Source organism: Staurois parvus, unplaced genomic scaffold (genome assembly GCF_062004578.1).
Source record: "Staurois parvus isolate SC_StPar_1 unplaced genomic scaffold, SC_StPar_1.0 ptg000048l, whole genome shotgun sequence".
Lineage (NCBI taxonomy): Eukaryota > Metazoa > Chordata > Amphibia > Anura > Ranidae > Staurois > Staurois parvus.
In genome coordinates, this window is record NW_028317844.1 from 21,877,824 (window position 1) to 21,905,445 (window position 27,622).

At 41.9% G+C, this 27,622-nt stretch overlaps 1 protein-coding gene across 3 annotated transcripts in view; it reads left to right on the forward strand.

Annotated features, from left to right (window-relative positions):
* MAP3K7 (mitogen-activated protein kinase kinase kinase 7) overlaps positions 1–27,622 on the forward strand; it is an 82,175-nt gene that overhangs the window by 40,296 nt on the left and 14,257 nt on the right. For 2 of the 3 annotated variants that reach the window (XM_089665386.1, XM_089665385.1), the window contains exons 9-11: positions 2,536–2,617; positions 11,515–11,648; positions 14,547–14,703. In XM_089665386.1, coding sequence (XP_089521512.1) covers positions 2,536–2,617; positions 11,515–11,648; positions 14,547–14,703 — 373 coding nt within the window. Of the gene's footprint in view, positions 1–2,535; positions 2,618–11,514; positions 11,649–14,546; positions 14,704–18,514; positions 18,596–27,622 lie in introns of all 3 variants that reach the window. The other variant, XM_089665384.1, reaches the window with a different exon arrangement.

Below are 27,622 nucleotides of genomic sequence, written 5' to 3' on the forward strand. Positions count from 1 at the left end.
TCTACCACATCAACTAAGACCTTACTGCTTTAAACACACCTGTAACTCCTAGAGAGAAACAAACAACTATTTTTTCTTTACCCAGGGAGGACTTGCCAGCCCTTGGTGGTCTAACATGTCTTTATTATAAAACTTACAACACATACTAATGAATATATCGAAGTATATACCTAACTTTACACTCATCTCTACTTTATGATGCAAACTATCATCCAGTCTTTCGGTCATTGAAATTGTTAGTACATAGATGGAAGCAATACTATTTGTCTTGGACAGGAAGGTTGACAGCTATAAAAAATAACCCTTTTGCCACAAAGGATTGTACTTGTACTATGAACCCTTAACACGAAAAATTCCCAATTCAGAACTGAAATCCTTATAGGAAGTTTTTCTTGGAATTTACCCAGAAGGGAAATTACCACAAAATAGCAAAGAAGGTATTTGCCCATAAGCAACATGGTGACCTAACTTTCCCAGTCATAGTCAAATACCATAAAGCAACTCAAGTGAGATGTTTGCAATCCTGATTCTCTTTTCACCCTTATTACAAATTGGTTGTAGATTGAGAGACTATGGTTGTCTCCAATTTGCCCCAATGCCATCCTGTGGCCTTCCCAAGTATCTATTCCACAATCCAAACTCCTAACCTTCATGTCACATACCAGATAAGTCTGCAATCAATACAGATATTCATATCATCTGAATTCTGAGGCATCCTCACTAACTTGCTTTATACAGACTACAAAGTACCTGTCTTCTACTTTGACATTAGATATGTTTGCACCTTGGAAAAATAATTCTTTTTTTTTTCATTCTTGATTCTGTAAAATCGAACAAACTGCTCCCTTTTCCTACTTGGAGGCAAGATTCCAATTGCCATCAGAATTTTTTATTTACATAGCTACAAATCAAACCTTTCACACAGTCACTTACTAAACTCATTTTGTGTAACAATACCCATTTTGAGAAGATTTGCACTACTAAAAGGTTAATTTCAACTATTTACATGTTTCTAAACGCTTCTCCAGAACATTATACATGACCTAATGGGAGCAGATCCTGGGACAGGTGCTGAGCCAAGAGGAAAAGGAAGCAACTTGGCGCAATACCAACAAATCATCCATTTGTATGATATAGAACATAAAACCCGGTTTAAACATTTTTTTGACAGGTACCACACTCCTGAATTTCTGCACTCTATGATTCCTGTTGTCTCCCCACTCTGCTAGTTCGTTGACTCATCCTTAAGTTCTTTGTTTCATGTTTATTGGACATGTCTGGAATTTTGGAAGATGGTTAAAGCTCTGCTCACACAACCAACTGGGACTTATAACTCCCTTTTATTTACATTACATCATTTACACACACACACATACACATATATATATATATATATATATATATATATATATATATATATATATATATATATATATATATATATATATATATATATATATATATATACATATAAATTACATTATTTAATAGAATTTCCTTTCCAGCAAATAGGCACATTTTCTAGCAAACTACAATAATTAACCACATTCTCACAGGCGCCTGTGTCTTGTGGTTTTAAAGTATAAATAAAATACACCTCCTTTTAAAACAAATCTTTATATGTGTATAAAGTAATTACAAAATTTAAAGTACATAACTGCCTGACTGAATAACACTGTTTCTGCCTATAACTCCATATGGGAGTCATGAAGTAATATAGAAAGCGCTGTCATCCTATCACTAACTTTTTCTGCTTGATTCCATACATAAAAATAACTGACTGAGTGTAGAAAGAAATGTGGACTTAAGCTGGCCATAGATAGATGTAAATTTGGGAAGTCTTTCTGACTTGATTGGTCTGGAAGCCTTAAAACACACCATGGCAAGTGAAATGAGTGCTGAAAAGCTCTCCTTATAATACTGATCATTATAACCAAAATATGTAATGAAACCCCAATGCACATTAAACCCACACATTTACAAATGTCCAAACCTATGTATAACTAGCTTTTTATCTGCGTGGATAAGATCAGTTGATATGCCATTTTTTTAATGAGGTGTCACATGCCATGAAGTAATAGGACTATATAGAGACATTATTTTGAGGTTAAAGATCCCCATTTTTAGCAATACTGGTCCTTATTTTTTAAATCATGTATCATTAAGTTTGAGGGATTCTATTACAGGAGTACATCGGCTTTGAATCAGAGTTTACTAAAGTATACTATGTATACTTCAACTGCTACATTTGTAGGAGAGCTTGTTCTGTTGAAAAACAGACTTACTGGCCAAATCACCAGGTGAAAATAAAGGGGGGGAAAAAACTGATGCCATCAAATGTTGGCTTTTTGGGTTTAATACTACTTTAAATGTAATAACATGATAGGCAAAAGATACATTCTCCTGAATATGATGTATTCGAATGAGAAGAACATGCATTTGTTTGTATTGAAACATTCCCTGACCCATTATACATATTGGACTATTTCAATAGTGCATCTTTTCATTTGGCAAGTTTTTTCTTTTCCATTTTAGTATTTTCCTGGTGCTGATGAAGCTTTACAGTATCCATGCCAATATTCTGATGGTGGGCAAAGCAATTCTGCCACAAGTACAGGTTAGTGCTTTCTTCACTTACTTCATCAGGTCATAAATAACTGACATGTTCTTTTAATACTAACTGCATAGAATAGTAATGATAGTGTGCATAGCAGTTAGAGATGTTTCCCCTCATGTTCTAACTTGACCTAAAATCCTATTGATGAGACCCATTTGAACTTATATGTGTACACTTTAGGTAAGGTGTAAGAGCACTGTTGGTATTTGCAATGAATAAAGTATTAGATTTATGGTACATCTATTTCACATACGTACGTGTTCGGCAAGTCTATGATGATGCATACTGTTTGTCTTGGAAATTCGCTTTAACGAATTTCTCCTTACCGTGAGTACTCGCAGTTGGATGCGCAGAAATCCCCCATAAAGCTGTGCGAATCTCGCTTACCACGACTGCAGCTAAACTGCACGATTCCTGCCCATCCAAATGGGTTAGCTCTGTTGAAATGTGGGTGATGGAGCTCCGTTTACCCTAGAATGATCACACGACACTCTAAGGCTAGTGTTGCAATTCACATAAGGGCAATTTTCATTCTCCCCTTTGGTTTTATTACAAATACACACACGCCCCCCCACATGAATAAGGTCAAACCCCTCCCACAGAACAATGCAATGGGGAGTGCCTATACACAGGATGTACATTCCGATTGGAGCATAGCCTTTTCTATTATCTGTCACTGGTCTTCCCCCATGAGCCTTCTGAGGTCAGCAGACTTCCTCCCCTTCCCATGAGCTCTCTATGGAGAGCATATCTCCTCCCCTTCCCATGAGCCCTCTGTGGAGTGCATATTTTCCAGCTCCTAGCAGTATGTCCATTCTCCGTACAAGCATTCCCTAGAAATATCAGTCTGTACCTGGATGGGCCCGATACGATCTTTATTAAAACACATCCATCCGGATACAGTTCAGATTGGTAATGGGTTGTAAGATATGCATAAGCCTACACGTGGAGTTCACACCACTTGGCGCCTTGCGTTATGAAGCCCATGTGGTACAATGCTGCTGATATGTGGATACAGGCCCGCGGTCTACTGACAGCGGCATTCGCATCGAATGCCGTGGTGGTATACACGCCGGTCTATAAGCGCAGATCTGCCATCTCATCCGTTACCGAGCTGAGTACTGTAATACATACGTTGTACATGCGCATGGCCCAATTGCAGCCTTCAGAGCTTTAATTAAGCCACACGAGAGACATATGAATAACAAGAATATATGACACATTTAAAGTTCGACCAACAATAAAAAATTTCCATGACATTCCCTTCTGTTTTATCATATTCTCCTCGTGTCCCTTCTTGATCTTCTTCAGCTTGATGAGTGTAGTCTCAAAACCTCAAAGAGTTCCTGTAGTTGTCCCTGAGAATAAAGCTCCATGGGGTACCTGAAACAACAAGACCCGACGCAGACTCGACGCAAACAGGCTTGATTGAAGCAATGATCCTCAAGAGCATTGGAACCTTCACTACAGGAAGGCTCTTGTAAAAACCACAAACAGACTTGTGGTATGAAAAAGGCATGTGATCTCACGGTGGTCTGGGGAGATCCAGCAGCAGATTCTCAAATTGCCCCTGCAGACGGGGCCACACAAGGCTGGTCTCGACCCAGACAGTTTTCCAAATCGTAGACACAAACCATGATGAGGCTTGAAGCTTGCTTGGAGGTCTTGGAGAATGTGGTCTTCAGGGAGATAAATTAGAGGGAAGCCAGGACGTAATCTGCAGAGAAGGTGGTTGGTTGGTGAGGTCTTCCTCCGATCAGTGGTTGGAGTGGGATCCCAGGAGCGGGCATGGAGATGTGGTCGTCTGCCCGAGCTTGGCTTACACGGTCGATGAGGCAACAGGAACATCTCACCGCGGCATATAAAAGGCAGATGAAAAAGAGAAGCATCAGGATATACACTCCCACTTCCTTCAACCAAGATCCGATGGAGAACAGGAAATCTCCCAATCCTCCCAAACCCTTGAACGGATTCCAACCCTCACTAGCTATAGCTCTAGCTTTTCCCTGTAGTTCACTAACTTTGTCCATATGGGCCTGGACCTTGTCATCGGTGTCTTCTATCCAAGTACAACAATCCTCTCCGATGAACTCACAGAACCCCCCTTTGGCGGCTAAAAGGTAATCAAGGGCCATCTTCTCCTGAAGCACTAAAATTCTTATCTGTCGTTGTTCTTGGGCAATTTCTCTGACAGCCTCTACGGTCTCGTTAAACATACTATCCACGATGACAGAAAAATTGTTCAGGCGCTTCATAAGTTCTATTCCCCAACCTGTCCATGAGGGGAACCAAGCCCATGCTTGGTCGCCCTCAGAGAACAGCTGCCTGCGAACTCTCCCTGCCATCCTTACCTTCTTGTGGACCATCAACTCTTCATGATCCATCACTACATAGGATGCGGGGACTAGCTTTATGAGGGCACACGAACCTTTCACGTTCTGGGGAAATGTTCTATAGGCTGCCGAACCACACAGAAAATAGTATGGACCTGTCAGAGCAGAGCAGGAGGAGTTCCTCGTTCGGCCTCTGGCACTGAGCAACAGTTGCACAGACTGGGGGATTGCTCCCTCAGTCTGCACATCACATCCGTCCTTCCAACACACGTGGTCTGGTCGGTCAGTGTGGTTACTCAGAAGGGAAGTCTGGTTAGTCAGATTGACAGTTATACCTCCCTCACAGGTGGTAGTCCCAACAAACTTGTTACCTGTGCCAAAGCTGATGTTAAAGCACACCTGAGGGTTGCCTAGCTGTCCAGTTACCCATAATGGACTGACGAGGGTCCTACAGGAGCTAGAGCTAATATTGGTGCTAAAACTGATGTTACCTGCTAAAAATGTGTCATTAAGTTCTACCAACAAATGTCTACGTGGGGGCTGACCAGGGGTCCCTTGCTTTTTCATGCCGACGCGGATGTCATATAGGGCATGAACAGCGGCCATTGCGGACATGTGATGACTGGGTGGGGGCTTAGAGCATACCCAACAGTTGGTTTTGTTGGCGGTTCTGGCTAAACGCAGATGCATTTTAAATAAAAGGTTGGGGTATCTGCCGTCTTTTCCTCCGTTCGCACACATGTAAGACATACAAACAAAAAAAAAAAGGAAAATGACACCCCTCATTCTCTGGTGTAGCTGAAAAGCTTCTTGCAGTGGCTTGCGTGCACCCAGTTGTCTCGTCCCTCGAGCTGGAGTGAGGTAGGTGTCGTCAGCTGGACCTGGTATGGTCCGGTGAACCGTGGCTCGAGTCCGGTTCTTTGATGTTTCTTTAGGACGACCCAATCACCTGGCTCAATAGAAAGAACACCTGTTATTGCATTTGGATTGGGGAGCGATTCGCGAACCCGATGGTGTATCTTCTGCAGCTCCCGTTGCAGAGATTGCACATAACCTGTAAGCTGTGAATGCAAAGACGACAACTGTTGAGGAAAGTACAACCCAGTTTTGGGAGGTCCCCCAAACAACACCTCGTAGGGTGACAGCCCATGTGGTTGCCGAGGGGCATTCCGGATGGAATAGAGGGCAATGGGGAGACACTCAGGCCAAGGTTTTTGGATATCGGCCATGATGTTGGAGATCCTGTTTTTAAGGATTCCGTTAAGACGTTCAACCTTACCGCTACTCTCGGGGTGATATGGGGTGTGTCGTCGCTGACTCCAGTTCCACCAAAGAAATGCAGTTGTGTCCTTTGGAAGAGAGGTTAGTAGTGGACAAAGAAGACATGTTAGCAGAAGAGGTGTTAGTATTGTTAGTCGTGTTGCAAAATTTCAGCACTGTCATTGCTGTCCTCCCCCCCTTCTCATCTTCCGACACAGGAAGAAGAGAAGCTGGGTTAAGAATAGTGCATCGTTTGATAGTGAGGTTAGTAGGGGTTAGAAGGGCTTTCCCCTGAGAGGGGTACCTTGCCTTGGATGTCCTGTTTTTGCAAGACCGTTATTGCTGCACTGGTGTCGGTGAGGCAAGGGAGGGGATATTTTAATTCCTCTAGAAAAAGATGGATCTGGGCCGACACCGATTTGTCAACTTCCTATGAGAATTCATAGGAGTTACTTACCATGTGGTCACAGGGGCGGAGGACTCATCTGGAATGAACTGCCACCGACCTTTAGGTAATTGGGGACAGCTCCTCCTCATGTGCCCCATTTGGTGGCACTGGAAGCACCTGGGTGGGGGCCTATCCTTCCTGTGACCCAGATCCCTTGGTTTTTCGTGTGGGGTCTGGGACATAAGAACTTTGGCCTTGTCCTGTTTTCTTCTATCCATTTCCCTCTCTATTGCCGCAAGAGTGGAAAGGATAGCAGGGATAGACATCTCATTATATTCGGGTCGGGCCAGAACCAGCCTTTCCCGAATTTTAGTATCAATGCCTTCCAAAAATTTGGCCCGCAACAGAATGTGCGTCGCGGTCACCTTTACCCCTTCAGTTGGAGCATCAGGTCCAACTTCCAGATCCGCATCCAGTGCCGTCTGCTTGAGACGGCGCCAGAAGCAGGCGCTTTCCTCATTAGGACCCTGGGTGAGCTTCATCATGTCCGTAGTAGAGGTAGCACCATACATTTCTGGAAGCTTTGCCTTTAGCTGTGTACAGAACTCTTTGCCCCCTGAAGTCATCTCCTCATGCGTGGTTATAGAGCACCCTGCAATCACTGTACTGGCCACTTCCATGCCCACCTTCGCCCGCAGGATCTGCGCACAATCTGACCCGCTCATACCATAGCTGAACTGGTTTTGTCCAAACATTCGAGCAAATCCTCTCGGATTGACTCGATAGTCCGGGAGCTCAGCCAGAATAGTGCGGATCTCTGCCGGGGTGAAGGGGACATGCCAAACTACCCGTTCCCCTAAAGTCCGTTCCCCCTGTGCATTGGGAGGACCTTCAAATTGCTGCACCCTGACTGGATAGGCCTCGGTCCGGGAAGAGTGCAAGGGCTGGCCCAGCTTCATCGGTGGGCTTAGATTAACCACCTCGCTTACTGCACCTTCAGGTTTGAGGTCCCTCAGATCAGGGTATAGCTGGGGGGCAGGGGTCTGATCAGTGGTTCGTAGCGCTTTGATGCAATCCGCCCTGTTTCTTAACCGGGTGTCTATTCCCCTTGATTCACAGATAGTCTGCAAATCAGTTGTTGAGAAGGCTTCATAGTTAGAAACAGAAGGAGCTGGGGTGAAGCAGGGAGAAGGGAGAGGTAGAGGCTGAGGCATAGATACAGAAGACACGAAAGGTACGCCAAGAGTGTTGTCACTAACAGAAGAGACAGGTGCAGTTATACTTATCTCAGCCACTGTTGGTTGTTCGGGAACCCCAGCAGACCCTGATCCTGCCTGCCTTAGTAGAGTCAGCCCTGAAAGAGCTTCCTCCACCTCTGACACCGGATCCTCCTGTTTTATTCCCTCTGGAGGCCAGGTATACATCACCTGGTTCTTCCGGACAGACACCAGTTTATGTATGCCCTGCTTCCCTAATCGGATTGACCTGTGAAGCCATAGCTGTGCGATCTCTAGTTCTGACGCCTGCATCCGTGGTCCAAATTCAGAGATGAATTTTTCCCACCTCCATGCGTCAAATGTACCTTCCCGGGGAATTTCCCATCTGGTACCCTTCGACCATTTATTCCACCTTTTGAGGGGTTCTGTAGACTTCCCCCCCAAACTCACCTTCATCAGTTGTGCAGCTGTCCTTACCCTGAAGAGGGCTGGTTCCCCCTCTCTCTTCATGGACTGACTACTGCCCATCGTGACTAGTCACTGGTATATATCCCACGTCCGGGTACCTGTTTACCCCCTGGAGCACTCGGTGGGATGCTACCGAGAGGCCTGATTCCACCACTTTCCCAGCACAGCGTAATTTATGTGATACTTATCGATCACCCGAAGCGCATCAAGTGGCGGTCAGACTGAGAGCACACCTCCCACTCCCACAGCGCAATTTATGTGATCCTGACCACCCGAAGTGTTTGTGGTAACCAGGCTAAGCGTTACACTTCCCTGGACCGCCCACTCCCACAGCGTAATTTATGTGGTTCTCATCACCCACTGTGTTTGGCAGGCCACACCGCACAATGATGAAAGTGGCTTTTCTCTCCCTGCACACAGTAGCTAACACAAGTCAAAACAAAAAGAGGGGTTCTTGGATGTTACTTAGGGGTCACTGGTTGGCCGGAAACCTGCTAACTGACCTTTAGGAAATTTGTTTAAAGAAAAAACTTTCCTAATACACACAGAAAAACCCCTTTTCAACCTGAAAAACCGTTAAAAAGGACAAAGTAGATCCTTATGAAAAACACGGGACATTTCACAGTAAAACAATTACACAGAGGTAAACCGAAAAACTGCGCCAAAAGTAACCTTGTTGCTGATGCAAAAATCACTCCTATCAGCGCCGCTAAACGATCTGCGCTACACACGCAATCTTCGCTGCAACCACCTAAAACCGTTTACACAAAAAGTCTGCTGGATGCGAAACACGCAACGCAGCAGCTTAAAACAAACCCGCTTTACAATAAGGAACTACTTTTAACAAGAAAAACACAAGAAAAACATAATCACTATACAAGAAATCTATGTGCAAAAACCCAGACTTCACCACGCTCACTAAATGTGGAACACGTGAGGGAAAAACTCGCTTAACATACTTTAAATTGGCCGGCAATACGCAAATTTAAAGCTAAAAGCAAACAAATTAAACTGTAAAAAATTTGGATTAAAAACACAAAATGGGTCAAATGCATATAGAAAACTTCATGCACATTGCATAGAGATCATTGAAACTCAAAGCGAAACTTGGAAAAAGGAATGGTGGAGAAGCCACATGGCATTCACAACTGGTTGCCAAACAAAGCAGCACATGTGGTTAGTCAAGAAAATGGCCCCCCACAGGGAAGCACATGGTAGATACTAGAATGGCCCCCCACAGAGGAGCACATGGTAGACACTAGCCTCAAAATTGCCTCTAACCTCTTACATAAAACATACTTTTGGACAGAACATACACTGGACAATTGCACAACAATATGAAGTACACATACAACACAATTTGGCACAATCACAGAACAGACATAAAACACCAACATATCACACTAACATGCACATGTAACAGAAAGGACCCCCTGCTGCATGCTTGCTGGGAGCAGTAGTACCACAAAACATTGCAGACTACATGCACACAAAGATCTTACAACAGTTAACAATTAACCTAAGCCTTTCAGCACTGTAATAATTACCTCACGTGGAGGGGGGTAAAGCAATCGCCACAGTGCCTATAACCCACAAATACTTACCTAACACTATGCAACAACTTTTACCCACTAAAACATATACCCGTTTAATTTTTGGTTGGAAGATTTTTAAACTTGACCAAATCCAGCCAACCAAACCCACCCCTCTGCTGCTCTCCGCAGAGACAAACCCTTGTCTTTCACCCACAGATCAAGATTTTAGGACAAAAAGGTCCTTGCTAAGCGGTAATTCTTGTTAGCTAACAGAGAGCGAAATCAGCCACACGAACGCGCAAAAAGCGATCCTCTTAATGGCAGAGAGACCTGAAATGTGCCGGCATACTTTTTGCTAGTTCATGATGGCTCATTCCCCCCTCGTGCTCGGTTAGCTATCCCAGAATACGCGTTAGTATCCACCAGGCTCGCCAAACTGTCTTGGAAATTCGCTTTAACGAATTTCTCCTTACCGTGAGTACTCGCAGTTGGATGCGCAGAAATCCCCCATAAAGCTGTGCGAATCTCGCTTACCACGACTGCAGCTAAACTGCACGATCCCTGCCCATCCAAATGGGTTAGCTCTGTTGAAATGTGGGTGATGGAGCTCCGTTACCCTAGAATGATCACACGACACTCTAAGGCTAGTGTTGCAATTCACATAAGGGCAATTTTCATTCTCCCCTTTGGTTTTATTACAAATACACACATGCCCCCCCACATGAATAAGGTCAAACCCCTCCCACAGAACAATGCAATGGGGAGTGCCTATACACAGGATGTACATTCCGATTGGAGCATAGCCTTTTCTATTATCTGTCACTGGTCTTCCCCCATGAGCCTTCTGAGGTCAGCAGACTTCCTCCCCTTCCCATGAGCCCTCTGTGGAGAGCATATCTCCTCCCCTTCCCATGAGCCCTCTGTGGAGAGCATATCTCCTCCCCTTCCCATGAGCTCTCTATGGAGAGCATATCTCCTCCCCTTCCCATGAGCCCTCTGTGGAGTGCATATTTTCCAGCTCCTAGCAGTATGTCCATTCTCCATACAAGCATTCCCTAGAAATATCAGTCTGTACCTGGATGGGCCCGATACGATCTTTATTAAAACACATCCATCCGGATACAGTTCAGATTGGTAATGGGTTGTAAGATATGCATAAGCCTACACGTGGAGTTCACACCGCTTGGCGCCTTGCGTTATGAAGCCCATGTGGTACTATGCTGCTGATATGTGGATACAGGCCCGCGGTCTACTGACAGCGGCATTCGCATCGAATGCCGTGGTGGTATACACGCCGGTCTATAAGCGCAGATCTGCCATCTCATCCGTTACCGAGCTGAGTACTGTAATACATACGTTGTACATGCGCATGGCCCAATTGCAGCCTTCAGAGCTTTAATTAAGCCACACGAGAGACATATGAATAACAAGAATATATGACACATTTAAAGTTCGACCAACAATACAAAATTTCCATGACATGTTACAAACATTCACATGCCTTTAGAGATTTTGAAAACCATGTCGTCATAAGCTACAAGACCCACACTTCCTTGTAGTTTGGAAGTCCGAAATGCACCTTCATATGCGGCTTACTGAGAGGCATATATTTAAGTTTCAGCTGTTAGTGAAATTAACAGAAATCCCTTTTTTCCTTCTATTAGAGATGATGTATTTACCTTGTACTTCTTCACAGGGTCCTGCATTGATAATTCTACAAATACAAGCAATAAGAGTGATATTGACGACTTGCAGGTTAGTGCAAGCAATGATACCATCAAGCGAATAGAGTCCAAATTGGCACACTGGAATAATCAGTCCAAGCAAGGCGTAAGTATATCTATATTCACAGTATGTCTCCTCTATTTTTGCAGAATGTTTAGCACGTTTCTGATAATTACTGTGTATATGTTTGTATGTATGTATGTGTGTGTACAGTGGGGAAAATAATTATTTGATCCCCTGCAGATTTTGTAAGTTTGCTCACTTACAAAGAAATGAAGGATATATAATTTTTTATAGGTGTACTTTAAATGATAGAGACAGAATATCAACCAAAAATCCAGAAAGAACACATTATACAAATGTTATAAATTGCGTTGCAGTTCAGTGAGTAAAATAAGTATTTGATCCCATACCAAACAATTCTAGCTCCCACAGACAGGGCTATGTGCTCATGTGGTACACAGAGGTGCTCCTAATGACAACTCGTTATATGTATAAAAGACACCTGTCCACAGAGTCTTTCTTGGGCACCATCATGGGCAAGACTAGAGAGCTGACAGAGGAATCATGGACAAGATTGTAGACGTGCACACAACTGGAATGGGCTACAAGACCATCAGCAAGAAGCTTTGTGAGAAGGAGACAACTGTTGGAGCGATTATTCTCAAATGGAAGAAATACAAAATAACCATCAATCACCCTTGGTGTGGAGCTCTGTGCAAGATTTCGCCTCATGGGGTAAGGATGATCATTAGAAAAGTGAGGGATCAGAATAGAACTACACAGGAGGAGCTTGTGAATGATCTCAAGGCAGTTGAGACAACAGTCGCCAAACAAACCATTGGTAACACAATACGCTGCCATGAATAGAAATCCTGCAGTGTCCACAAGGTCCCCCTTCTCAAGAAGGCACATGTCCAGGCCCGTCTGAAGTTTGCCGATGAACATCTAAATGATTAAGAGAAGGATTGGAAGAAAGTACTGTGGTCAGATGAGAACAAAATTGAGCTCTTTGGCATTAACTCGACTCGCCGTGTTTGGAGGAAGAAAAATGCTGACTATGACCCTAAGAACACCACCCCTACAGTCAAGAATGGAGGTGGAAACATTATGCTTTGGTGCTGTTTCTCTGCTGAAGGTACAGGCCGACTTTAATGCATTGAGGGGCCAATGGACGGGGCCATGTATTGTAAAATTTTGGATGAGAACCTTATTCCCTCAGCCAGAATAGTGAAGATGGGTTGTGGATGGGTATTCCAGCATGACAATGACCCAAAACATACCGCCAAGGCAACAAAGGAGTGGCTCAAGAAGAAGCACATTAAAGTCATGGAGTGGTCCAGCCAGTATCCAGACCTTAATCCTATAGACAATTTATGGAGGAAGCTGAAACTTCGAGTTGCCAAGTGACAGCCAAGAAACCTTAAGGATTTAGAGAAGATCTGTAAAGAAGAGTGGACCAAAATCCCTCCTGATATGTGTGCAAACCTGGTAATTAAATTAAAGAAATGTCTTACCTCTGTGCTTGCCAACAAGGGTTTCTCCACCAAATACTAAGTCATGTTTTTCTTGGGGATCAAATACTTATTTTACTCGCTGAACTGCAACTCAGTTTGTATCGTGGGTTTTGGTAAATTATGTTTTGGTAAATACCTGAAAAAAATAAAATTGTGCCTGTGTCCAAATATATAGGGACCTAACTGTGTGTGTGTGTGTGTAATATATATATATATATATATATATATATATATATATATATATATATATATATATATATATATATATATATATATATATATATATATATATATAACAATATTTGGTGCGAGCACCCTTTGCCTTCAAAATAGCACCACTTCTTCAATTCTAGCTACACTTGCACACAGCTTTTGAAGGAACTCAGCAGTTAGGTTGTTTTAAACATCTTGGAAAACTAAACACAGATTTTCTGTGGATTTAGGCTGCCTCAAATCCTTCTCATCATGTAATCCCAGACAGACTCAATGATGTTGAGATCAAGGCTCTCTGGGAGCCAAATATCTTTCAGGACAGGACTCCCTTTTTCTTCTTTACACTGAAGATAGTTCTTAATGACATTGACTGTATGTTTGGGGTCGTTGCCCTGCTGCAGAATAAATTTGGGACCAATCACATGCCTCACTGATGATATCGCATGATGGATAAGCATCTGCCTGTATCAATCAGCATTGATCCTGACCAAATCTCCAAATCCGTTTGCAGAAATACAACCCCAACCTTGCAAGGAACCTCCAACATACCTCACTATTGCCTGCAGGCACTCATTATTGTACCAGTCTTCAGCCCTTCGTGACCAAGCTGACACTTGCTACAGCCAAATATTTCAAATTTTGACTCATCAGTCCAGAGCACCTGCTGCCATTTTTCTGCACCCCATTTCCTAGGTTTTCTTGCATTTGTTTTAATTCATTTTTTTTCTCATTAATCTACACTCCATACCCCATAATGACAAAGTGGAAGCAGAATTTTAGAAATGCCTGTGAATTTATTAAAAATAAAAAAAATTAAACATCTCAGTGGCACAAGTTTTCAGACCCTTTGCAACAACACTTGAAATTTAGCTCAGGTGTCTCCCATGTCTCTTGATCATTTGTGAGCTGTTTCTACACCTTGTCTGGAGTCCACCTATGATATTTCAGCTTTTCCTTTGCAAACATTTCTAAAATTTTCCTTTCACTTTGTAATTATGGGGTACTGAGTGTAGCTTAATGAGAAAAAAACTGAATTTAAACAAATGTAGTATCAGGCTGCAACATAACAAAATTGAAAAAAGTGTGTGTAAGTGTGTAATTCATTGCTGGCTTACGTTGGCTGGATCTCTCTAAACCATAATCTTGGAGGCTCCTGTTAAGTGTACCTGTCCCGTATCAGTCTCTGGATGTTTTGTGTTTATTGTAGTTATTTCTCACATGCCTAGCTAACTTGGAATGTCTCTCCAAACATTTCCTAATAATACCTATTTAGGGGGAACCAGGCCGCTTGAGTTTGCCACCTTCTCGAGGTAGCAGCGTTGAAAGTCTTTCTGATACTCGAGTTAAGCCACCTTCAATACTTACACCTGAAAGTAAAAGGAAGAGTGCGGACATGTCAGAATCGGAGCCAAGAATTTCTGGAAGCACAGGTAATCGACAAGCATTCTAAAATACTAACTTCACAGCTATGACTACTTTACGCAGGCCACATACAGATGTTTTATTTATAGGAATCTTTGCTTTTACATGGCATAATCCTGCTTTGCTGTTGTGCTATGGTATCCATAACTAAGTAATGCTAGGCATATGTTATGGAACCATTTGACAGATACAGGGAAAGGTGCAGTATTATATATGGTTTAGGTATACTTGTTGATAGAGAAAGCAGGGAGTGTGTCCCTAACCATATACATTAGGGGTCTCCAAACTATAGCCCTCAAGGTGTTGAGGAATTGCAAGTCCCATGAGGTCTTGCAAGACTCTGACAGCCACAGGCAAGACTCCCAGAGGCAGAGGCATGATGGGACTCGTACTTCAACAGCTGGAGGGCCATAGTTTGGAAACCCCTGATATTTTATTTTATAATATATCGATATTTTATTAGCAGTGATTATAAAAAAAGATAATTAAACATCTGTAGAGTCCTCTTTATTTTTAGAGTAAACCATAATGGCATATAATTTTAAAAAGCTATCAGTTTTCAATCCAAATTGTATAAGTAATCTAATTTGTATATCTTGCAAAAGCATATTTGCCCTCTGCTTCATTTTTTTACATGTGACTTAATTACAGCAGTCTGATCATAGTAAAGTAACAGTAGAAATTGCTTACCTGGACAACTGGAACATTGAATTGTCATGGATTTTTGGTTGACCAATGCAATACTTTAGTCTGAGGCATTCTTTCTGATGATGTGATGCCCTTATCTTTTTGTAAAAGATGGTACTCTATTTGTAGCAGCTGTAAAACCATCTTGTTCGTGTGCAGCAATATTTAACTAAACAGTCTGGAAACCTCTGGTTAAATGAAATGTGGTTATTTCAACCAGGGAAACAATGATAACACCCAGGTGTAATACAGTAGTGGGTTTGTATGGTTGGATGGTAGAACAGAACAAAACGAGTACTAAGCAAACTGTTTTATTATGGTACATGAAAAACATCTAATGAAAACTCACAAATAGAACACATAAAAGAAGAATAAAAATCGCAGTTAAAAACAGTGTGTCTAAGGCACATAACGACAATTATGGCAACCAACTAACTCTTAAGTGCCATTAATTTGCTATAAAAGATAAACCAACTGAGAAAAGCATTGGTGTAATAGCCGCATAATATCATGGCATAAATTCTGCAAAGTTCATAGAGAGGTGAAAATGGCAGCAGTGCAATGCTGAAAATAGCAGGTATTTGCCTAGGTTTATACAGCTGAGAAGTGCTACACAAAAACTGACGGCCTTGTTCTTAGGAAAGTCAGGTTTTGTGGAATGTGAACCCTTTATCTTCATTTTTGAACTTCAGGTTGTACATATCTCATTATGAGAGACTCTCAAATACAGACATCTAATACAAGGGTAGACTCCACTTCCTGACACCAATAAATATTGCAAATATTTGTTCTGTGGGACTGACCCATATCTTGTAAAGCAATTGCACAATAAATAATTGCATTTTAAAATAGATTTAAAAAATAATATTTTAGAGGAAACTGACACAGACTGTCAAAACTGACATATGAAAAAATAAAAGAGCAAAGGTTACCTTCGGTAAAAAAAAAAAGAAACATTTAAATGAACAGCATATCCAGAGAATAGACAGCTAAAGTTGTAAAAGTCCATTTTAGGAAACTAAAAGGTGGGTATGAGTAGCTGGATCGTATTTGACATTGGCAGAAAATATTGAGGTTTACATAAAATTTCCACAAAAAAATGTGTAAATAGAACTTGCACTTAGAATCTAAGTCAACAAAATGACAAAGCAGCTTGCACATTAAACAGGCCAAGACTTAAATAATGACAAACCAATTGGAGTACTATCTATACATACATCTTAATGGTATAGCAAAAAAAAGGTTACTAATAAATGCACATAGGTGGCAGCAAAGTCCATATAGGATTCACAAATGCAGGTAGAAGTTGGTGAATAAAAGAAAAAAAAAAGCCCGATCCAGAGATGTCCGATAACTTCTGGCTTGCCTGGGGTGACTCTGGTCTTCAGCACAGCATTGACTGTATACTAGCAGTATCTTAGTTCTACGCTATATGTGGGCTGAGTGACTAAAATACTGCTAGTATACAGTCAATGCTGTGCTGAAGACCAGAGTCACCACAGGCAACCCAGAAGTCATCGGACCAGAGTGACTGCTACCACTGAGGCACTGGGTCTAGTGAGAGGGTCTTGTGGCCTTAACCTGTTGCTACAAGAGAAACGAAGCCTTTTGGGAATTGGCCACACAGGTTTGACTGGGACTGTTCTAATGCATCCCATAATCATAATGGGATGCTTTTATGGTCATTAAAACTACTACACTATATATCAATCCCTGGGCTCCGTGTGGTGAGTTATTTTTTTCCTCAGGACCTAATCTGACTGGTAAAGTTGCTGGAATGTGCATGACATAGACCTCATGATATAAATGCTACTGACCAAGTAGCTTTCTTGGACTAATTCACAGCCAAGTTAAAGTGCTGTGTCACCTGATGGGAAGTTTGCTACTCAGAGTATCTATAACTTACATCGTTATATCTATACAGCGCTGAGGAAACCTTTTAGCGCTATATAAATACTGTATAATAATAACTTGGATAAGTATTTGTGATTATACCGGGAGCAGTCTGCACTGAAGATCTGGCGCTGTATCAGTTGGATATACTATACTGCGTATTTTGGGCGATCCTTTGGGCAGTCAAACCTTCTGATAAGAGGCCAATTCTTTTGGTTGGAAGGTGGTGGTCTTCTCTCTGGATCAGGCTTTTTTTTTCTTTTATGCACCAACTTCTACCTGCATATGTGAATCCTATATGGACTTTGCTGCCACCTATGTGCATTTATTACAATAAATGTTGCACAATTCTTGAAAATCGTTTATTTTAATTTTGAGTGTACCAGTGTAAGGGTAAGCTCGTAAGAGTAGGGCCCTCTTACCCCTCGTACGCTGTCTGTCTTTGTTGTACTGTGCCATGTATTGTCCCCCCCTATTGTACAGCGCTGAGCAAACCCTTTGGCGCTATATAAACTCGTAGTAATAATAATAATAATAATAAGGGTACATTCACATTTGGGATTGGGAGGTTGGTTGAGCCATGACCCCATGTTGCGTTCTGCAGGCAGTACCACTGCTAAATGCAACCCATTTAAGTGAATTGTTCCACACTGCAACTGCAAACTGTTAGGTTCACAGTTGTGACGTGGTATTTCCATTGAAAAACACTGTTTAACTGTCAAAAAAAGCAAAGGCAGTATCGCCACACGAATGCCTGTCAGCTGCACCTGTACTGTTCTCTGAAAACCAGTCCACCACAGATTGCTTTTCAGGGAGCAACGCGGGTGTAAACCAAGCCTAAATATGTCTTAAATCTATCATGAATAAGCAGGTATAGAAACTTTTCTTTAGATTATTACAAAAAAGTTTGAAACCTGTTACCTTTTGGTACTTGTAAAGATGTATTCATATACATCACAGCTTCCAGTTAGGGTAGTCCATAAATAACCATTCCAGGTAGACTGTCTGCATTACTATAAGTTTGTGTGTCCTGTCATGCTATATTTTGCATGCTCATCTATTGTTTTGGTTTTTTTTTTTTTTTTTTACTCTTTCATTAAAAGCAAAAACCTTAGCATGTTTCTTTTTTGCACGTACCTTCATTGTTTAACATTGTGCTGTACACTTCCATGCTTTTGTTAATTGTGTTTTGTACCACTTGTTGTTGTCTGCATGTGTATTGTGTATATGTTTTTGCAGCATATACCAAGTCTAAACGAGGCCACCGTAAAACTGCTTCATTTGGCAATATTCTGGATGTTCCTGAGATCATCATAACAGGTACTACAGAATGGTAGTAACACATCAAGCCAAAGATTATTGAACAACTAAATGCATTTTGCTCCAAGCTGTGTCCAGTCTGTTTATTTTAGTTCTTGATCATCACATCATAATTCTCCAAAGAACTTTTGATGTACTGTAAATAAGGTAGAATATCTATTGTGTCTGCTTTATGTGTTTATAGATCTTTTGGTGTGAATTTCTATGCTTATCTCTTCCTCCTTAGTCTGCCAGAGTTAAAGCTGAACTCCAAGAAAATACAAGTACCAGAGACAGCGGGATTTTGTTTAAAAAGAGTTTATTTAGGTTTTGCTTAAGATTCATGTAAAAGATGAAAAGGCCCAATAGAACACAAAGAGTCTTGACATACATACAGGGGTATATGCATAACAATAATTGGTGAAATGTAACCCAGTGTCATGAGACAAAAATATTACAACAAAAACTAAAGCTGCCCATAATATCAGTTTTTTCACTCAGCTGGCTGAGGGAAGAAAACTAAACCAATTCCCCCATCCACACATTCAGCGTGGATGCAAAAATTCTCCCCATTGTGCCTTTGTATTCGGACATCGGGGAGAAGAACACAGATCTCTCTGCTTTGTCAGGGGTTTCTGTATTGCAAGACTGGCTGAACAAAATCGCATATCATTTGTCACCAGCGCACCACAAGTTACCATTCATACCTTGAAAAAAGGAGTCTCATATGGTCTCAGAATAGTGCTTTACTACAATTTTTGTCTGCTGTATTGCATTGCAGCAATTCTGACTAACCTTATCCTAGGTTATTACCAGGCAGCACGTGAAAGATAGGCACCCACTCCAACAGGAAAAGGGAAACAAATCAGCACAAGTTTAAAAGAAAAGTTTCCTGCCAGACTTGGCCATTCATTGTGTTTCCTCCATCCAGAGGAGATGCATTGCTTGGAACCTGGCAAAAGAAGGCTCATCTTGGGATTCTTGTCTGCAGTCTGCCAACCACCCTCCTTTTCCTCAGCCTCCCAGATGATCCAGTTCTCATCCATTCCACTCTCTTTTCAGTGCCTGGGGGAGGCCAGTACTGGGAGTGGACTTGCCCTCCTTGATGGAACTGCCAGGGTTGGTGTGGTTTTCTTCTGGCAACTACTTCTTCTCCCTGCTGGGAATGCACCAGGCTGAGTTCACGTGACCAGGTGGAGTACTGCCATTTTATTTAGGTGCTGCAACTGCCAGGGCTGGGAAAATGTAGAGGAAAATGGACTGCTGATGCCTCATCCAGCGATCATGCCTCCTAGGAAAGGTGATGTAAATGGCAGAAAACAATTTTGGGAGCTTTCCTCCACTGCTTATCCTGTGATCAACTCCGGGGCAGAAAACATCTTTGAGGGTTACAGGTGCCTGTGACAGTAGCTAACTGCATTTACTGTATCTCTGTCCCCTTAGGGCCAGTTCACACTACATGCGATTTCAGAGTGCTTTTTTTCTTCATCCAAAATGCGCACAAAGTAGGTCAATATGGTTTTCAGTGTCACAGTGCTTGCAGTTCCAGTGCTTTCCAGATGCAGAAAAAAAGTAGAACAGACTGCATTTTTCCTGTACAGAACTGTACTGGAACGCAGTAAAACGCTTCAAAAATGCACTAGAACACACACGTCCCTATTTAAATTGAAGAAAACGAGAGGGGAAAAAATAAATGGAACACATAAAAAACACACTGGAATTCGCCAAAAATGCATCCGTAACGCATCTGCATCGCGTTTCTATAGTTTGAACCGACTCATAGTTTCCCTTGGTGGTGAGCTTCAGGTGTTTTAGCAATGAATGCTGTATTTCACTGGCACTGTTGTGTTTGTGGAGGTATCTTGAGGGTCATGTTTCATGTTTTCTCTGCTGGTGGCAGGCCTGGACATTTGTAATGTGTTAGGCTACATTATTATTATTATTATACAGGATTTGTATAGCGCCAGCAGTTTGCTCAGCGCTTTACAATATAACGGGAGAATACAGTTCAATACAAGAGGGATAGGAGGGCCCTGATCCTTGGAGCTTACAATCTCACTTAACTAAATGGGTGTGAATAGTTTGCTGTGTTCAGAGGTGGCTAAATGCCACCTTTGGATGCATCAACACCCTTTGCTTTGGCTGCATACAAACTGGCCAATTAGCTGCAACCAATTTGTGTGCAGCCAAAACTGCAGAAATGCTGACCCTAGATGCACACTGGCTATGTTCAGGGTTGGTTAGAGGCTCTATTCAAATATAACTGCTCACATGATTGTTTATATATGTGAACAGTGGCACTGCTGGCCATTGATTTGTACAGAGTACAAATCTAATGGCTTCCACTGACAACTTCATCTGTTGGCACATAGTATGTGCAGGCTGCTTTTAGAACTGCCAGCAAGAATCTGCTGATTCTTGCCAGTGGCCGCTGCTGGGTCGCCATGTCACTGTATCCTTAGGCTCTTTTCTAATCCTAAAGAGTAAATTGGTTTGATTTACTAAAACTGGAGAGTGCAAAATCTGGTGCAGTTGTGCATTGCAGCCAATCCGCTTCTAACTTCAGCTTGTTCAATGAAGCGTTGATAATACCTTAAAGTTGACTGGTTTCTATGCAGAGCTGCACCAGGTTTTGCACTCTCTAGTTTTAGTAAATGAACCCCAAATGTTTGGTATTGTCAAGATGCCCTTATTTAAAATTTGAATGGCAGTTGATTAGCAGTATATCCCCATGAGCGTCTCCATGTTAGAATGAGGATAGAGTTATGTACAAGATCTTTCTTGGCTAACCTAAATCCAGCTTTTTGCATTGTCCCCTGCGTTTTACAGCCTATTAAATGAATGGGCTGTCAGGACCAGAATGCACAGGAATGTTCGCATTCCAGTATAAACCGGCCTTTGATAAAAAATTTACCATACAGTGGAGTTTCTCATGTGTGGATTTCAGGTATGATAATGCCGCAGTGGGGGACTTCATGCAAAATTGTACTGTATAGTAATGAAGTTTAATAGAGTTCAGTATTTGTAACTCCTGAGCCTCATATATATAGTTATATATTTCTGTGCTGTTTAGACAGTTACAGCATAGTGTATGGCAGCATGGGTCTCCTGCAGGGCATTTATGTTAGTGTTTCTGCATAAGCTCTGATTTACACCTGGAAGATTAATGCTTGAAAATGTTCAACAACCAAAATTCCATGCTTTTGTGCCTGTTTACATATGAGTGCTCATTTGCATGTAACTCTGTGCCCAGAGCACTGTATAATAGCACATTGTGGCAGATTTACTTGCTAAACGGAGTGCCCCAGTGCTGAGCTGTCACCACTGATACTGGTCCCAAGTGCTTCCATCTTCGCCCAGATATCCTTCCTTGTTCCGTCTCTTTGGCCACCTAAATCATAAGGCTGTGATGATTTCACTCCCATGCATGCGCACAGGAGTTGCATCACCACGTCACACAGCGGGTGCTATAAACATCATCTGAGCTGTGCAGAGACCACTAGGGACTGTTCTGTTGTAAGAACCCTGCCTGTCAGTTGTAAAGTGGTTGTGAAGGCTGAAGGTTTTTTACCTTCATGCATTCTATGCAACCTTCTGTGTGCAGCAGTGCCTCCAGTCCCCTCAATACTTTCCTGAGCCTTATCACAATCCAGCGATGTGAATGGCAGCCTCGGCTATCCCGCTTTTCTGCCTCCTCATTGGCTGAGGCAGCAAGCGGGAGCCATTGGCTCCTGCTGCTGTCAATCACAACCAGTCAGCCAATGAGGAGGAGAGCAGGGCCAAGCTGTGGCTGCATGTGTGAATGGACACACAGAGCAGCGGGTGTTCCCATAGCAAGCTGCTTACTGTGGTGGCACCTGACAGACAGGAGAGCCTGCGGGGGACCCGAGAAGAGGATTCAGGCTGCTCTGTGCAAAACCACTGCACACAGCAGGTAAGTATAGACATGTTTGTTATTTAAAAAAAAAAAATAAGCTTTAAGCCTATACATTTTTTTTTTTTTCCCCAATGCCACAGTAAAAACCTCCCACATGACATCCTGTATGGTGTATTAGTCTGTGTTGCTGCAGAGGTTTAAGACATCTATGTGATATCTTGTGCATGCACTAAAGCCCTTGTTTTGGTGCAGTGTTTCAGCCTGGTAATGTCACAATGCTAAGCCCTTTACATGATACATGTTTACATTACTTGCTGTATAAATGGGTGGATAATCCATCTTGCTACAGAGGTTTAAGGCATTTATGCATTGTCTTTGTGATTACACTGCAGCACATGTTTTGTCACAAGTTGACAATACAACTACTGCTACTAGCACAGTTGGTGAATTTGAAAATTGACTGCACATCCGTATCACATCAGTATCACTGTACAGCACACACAGATTTTGGTATTGCCTACCTTATCCAGACGTTTTGTAGTGCAATGTTCTCAAGGACAAGCACCCTAATGCTTAATCCTTTCTGTTGCTGTAGATGTATGGTGGTTTGTGTTAACAGCTGTCCTACCATGACACAAATTTGGAGTATGTAGGCTATTTTTGCTCAGGAGTCAGATGGACAAAGGTCCTTTTTTTATTTTTATTTTTTTTTATTTTTTTTTTTGCAAAGCACAAGGGTTATGTAACCTTCATTTACAGTGATGTAGATTGTGAGTGGTCTCTTTTTGCTTCTACAGCACACCCTTCTTTTCTGTGTGTTAATATACTTTGTTGGGCGTGAACATATATCCACCACAGTCACTTACACAGTCAGGTGTAAGTCACTACATTCAAGTTTTGGTGAGGCTATACAAATTCAGCTTGCAATCAAGATTTCATAAAGCGTATTCTTCAATAGATCTGCAAGAATCCTACAAACCTACCTATCATATGAAGACTGTGCTCATGGCTGTATATAATACCAGAACAAAATAAATTCCTTAACCACTTGCCATCCGGGTACAACATACAAAATCATATTTTTTTGGTAGAAAATTACTTGGAATCCCTGAATATTATATATTTTCTGAAAGCAAAGGCCCTGAAGAATAAAATGGTGGCTGCTTAAATTTTTTATGTCATGCAATATTTGCACAGCCATTTATTAAATGCACATTTATGGTAGGAAATACACTGAATTAAATTTATTGCACACAAACACAATAGGATACCTATATAGCGCTGTCACTTTACGCAGCGCTTTACACACATACGTGAAACTCAAAAAATTTGAATATCGTGCAAAAGTTCATTTATTTCAGTAATGCAACTTAAAAGGTGAAACTAATATATGAGATAGACTCATTACATGCAAAGCAAGATAGTTCAAGCCGTGATTTGTCATAATTGTGATGATTATGGCTTACAGCTCATGAAAACCCCAAATCCACAATCTCAGAAAATTAGAATATTGTGAAAAGGTGCAATATTCTAGGCTAAAAGTGTCCCACTCTAATCAGCTAATTAAGCCATAACACCTGCAAAAGGTTCCTGAGCCTTTAAATGGTCTCTCAGTCTGGTTCAGTAGGAATCACAATCATGGGAAAGACTGCTGACCTGACAGTTGTGCAGAAAACCATCATTGACACCCTCCATAAGGAGGGAAAGCCTCAAAAGGTAATTGCAAAAGAAGTTGTATGTTCCCAAATTGCTGTGTCAAAGTACATTAAAAAAGTTGTAAGGAAGAAAAAGGTGCACAAGCAGCAGGGATGACTGCAGCCTGGAGAGGATTGTCAGGAAAAGGCCATTCAAAAGTGTTGGGGATTTTCACAAGGAGTGGACTGAGGCTGGAGTCGGTGCATCAAGAGCCACCGCACACAGACGGATCCTGGACATGGGCTTCAAATGTCGTATTCCTCTTGTCAAGCCGCTCCTGAACAACAAACAACGTCAGAAGCATCTTACTTGGGCTAAAGAAAAACAGACCTGGTCTGTTGCTCAGTGATCCAAAGTCCTCTTTTCTGATGAGAGCAACTTTTGTATCTCATTTGGAAACCAAGGACCCAGAGTATGGAGGAAGAATAGAGAGGCCCACACTGCAAGATGCTTGAAGTCCAGTGTGAAGCTTCCACAGTCTGTGTTGATTTGCAGAGCCATGTCATCTGCTGGTGTTGGTCCACTGTGCTTCATTAAGTCCAGGGTCAACGCAGCCGTCTACCAGGAGATTTTGGAGCACTTCATGCTTCCTTCCGCAGATGAGCTTTATGGGGATGCTGACTTCATTTTCCAGCAGGACTTGGCACCTGCCCACACTGCCAAAAGCACCAAAACCTGGTTCAATGATCGTGGGATTACTGTGCTGAGCTCTTCTGCATTGTTCGGTCTCTCATCTTTCTCTTGGCGAGAATCGATGGGGCATTGCCAAGAGAAAAATGAGAGACATGAGACCAAACAATGCAGAAGAGCTGAAGGCCGCTATTGAAGCATCCTGGTCTTCCATAACACCTCAGCAGTGCCACAGGCTGATAGTTTCCATGCCACGCCGCATTGAGGCAATTATGGCTGCAAAAGGGGCCCAAACCAAGTACTGAGTACATATGCATGCTTATGCTTTTCAGAGGTCCGATATTGTTCTATGTACAATCCTTGTTTTATTGATTGCATGTAATATTCTAATTTTCTGAGATTGTGGATTTGGGGTTTTCATGAGTTGTAAGCCATAATCATCACAATTATGACAAATCTCGGCTTGAACTATCTTGCTTTGCATGTAATGAGTCTGTCTCACATAAACTTTTGCACGATATTGTAATTTTTCGAGTTTCACCTGTGTGTGTGTGTGTGTGTGTGTGTGTATGTATGTATATATATATATGTATATATATATTGTGCATTCACATCAGTCCCTAACCCTCAAGGGGTGTACAATCTAAGGTCCCTAACTTACATTCATACATACACATACTAAGGCCAATTTTAGACAGGATCCAACTAACCTACCAGCATGTCTTTGGGGTGTGGAAGGAAACTGGAGTACCCAGAGGAACAGGGAGAACATGCAAACTCCAGGCAGGATGTGCCATGGCTGGGATTCAAACCAACGACCTTAGTACTGCCAGATGGAAGTGCTAACCATTTAGCCACTGTGCTCCATAGGTGATGCTTCAAAATCCTATACAGGTTACACTTTTATTGTTAAACGTGAGCTCTGGCGCTAGAATTATTACTCTGTCTGATGTCCATGGCGATACCTTACATGTGTGGTGCTATCACTGTTTACATATGCATGCAGGATCTTCATGCGCATTTGCACAGGACTGTTTTTAATTTTTTTTTTTATATATATTTAGATTTTTTTTTTTCCATTCATCACAGAGCAGATGGGGGATCTGAATTCACGATCCTGGTAAAACCACTTGCTCCAGAGGCCGCATATGTTTAACATAAGGACAGGAAGCAGTTAATTATCCTTTTTACAGTGAAACGTACAGGCCATGGGGGCTTGTGTAATATCTATTGTCAACAAAGGCCACATAAAGTTGTGTTCAGAATAATAGCAGTCCAACATCACTAACCAGATCAATCACTGTTTTTGGTAAAAAAAATATATTTCTACATGGCAAATGATTTACTATCTATAAAATTCTCCGTTTTGGAGCACATATAGCAATGGATAAATCAAGGGCAGGTATTCCTGGAGGGAGCCCATTCATCCTTAATGACACAAGGACACACTGCAAGCCCAGCAGAGCACAGTGGCCATTAAAGGCCATATCTATATGTGCCATATCCAGAAAACTAAGCGGAAATGGCAACCACCCAAATATAATCCTAGCTTTTAGATCTCCTGCCTTTGTTTTTTATCGCTCTGTTGAGAGATGTTCAAATACATGCTTCCATCTGTGTAATATTCATGGTCTGCTGTTTTGGAGAGAGTTCAAGGCTTTTGTCCTTCCCTAATGTGGTCAATTCTCACTCGCCTTCTAATATCCTGGAAAATGAACTGCAAAACCCAGAGTTACTTACCTATTACTCTTTCCAGGAATCTTCCAGGACAGCAGGATTCCCAAGCAAGTGTTATATTCTTTTTCTGTTGTATATGTTTTGCTTCGGATTCATTTTTTTTTTTGGTTCTCATTTAGAATCGACCAGTGCCACAAGAGGATTTTTTAAGCTTTTTAGGTGACGCGTTTCCTCTTTCTGTTGGACAATATAGTTACCGGGAAATCTGGATTTTAACTACAAGCATACCTAAGCATAAGCCTGTGCGAGGGCCATGTTTGCCTGCATAGACACCACCACTTCTCCCAGTTTTGACAAATGTGTAAACGCAGACACTGGTCTGCACGTATGTCGAATTGAAAGCAGCGTCTGTGTCTGTGCTGTGTCCCAATGACATGCATGAGACTGCCTGCATAGGGATGCATGGAACTCGTGTGCATCCCCCAGTGATAAAACTTGGCCCTCACATGGGCATACGCTTAAATGAGACTTGGTCAATTAAAGCATACATTTCCCGTAAGTCTTGTGCGGTTCATAAACGTGACAATTTTCAGAAAATGTATCTTAAGCTAGCAGAAAATTTAGCAAAATGATCAGGAATGGCAGAGATCATTTAAAATCATTTTTGCAACATAGTTATTAAAAATGTTATAAACAGTCATTTTGAAAACAGGACAGTTCAGCTTTAAATATATGCTACTGTTAAAGACACACATGATTGAAAAGAACCAATCATCCTAAAATTGACAAAAAAGAAAAATTTAGTGTACAATCCTATATTCTATAGTTTATAAATTCCACTTTCACATTGCATTGTGCAAATCAGCCTCTTTGTGGCTGGAGAGAGCACCTGCTCAGTTCCTCTCTATTTTTCAGAACTGTGCCGAAAATGTAGAGGCTGATCTGCTGACAGCTTATTATTAATATTATTATTATTATTACTACGAGTTTATATAGCGCCAAAGGGTTTGCTCAGCGCTGTAAAATAGGGGGGACAATACATGGCACAGTACAACAACAACAAACTTATAGGATTAACTGATGCTCAGGGGCTCTGGGATTCAGCAAAATGGCAGCCTCCAGCAAAAAGAAACCAGAACAATTCAGGAGGCAATTTCCAGCACACACTC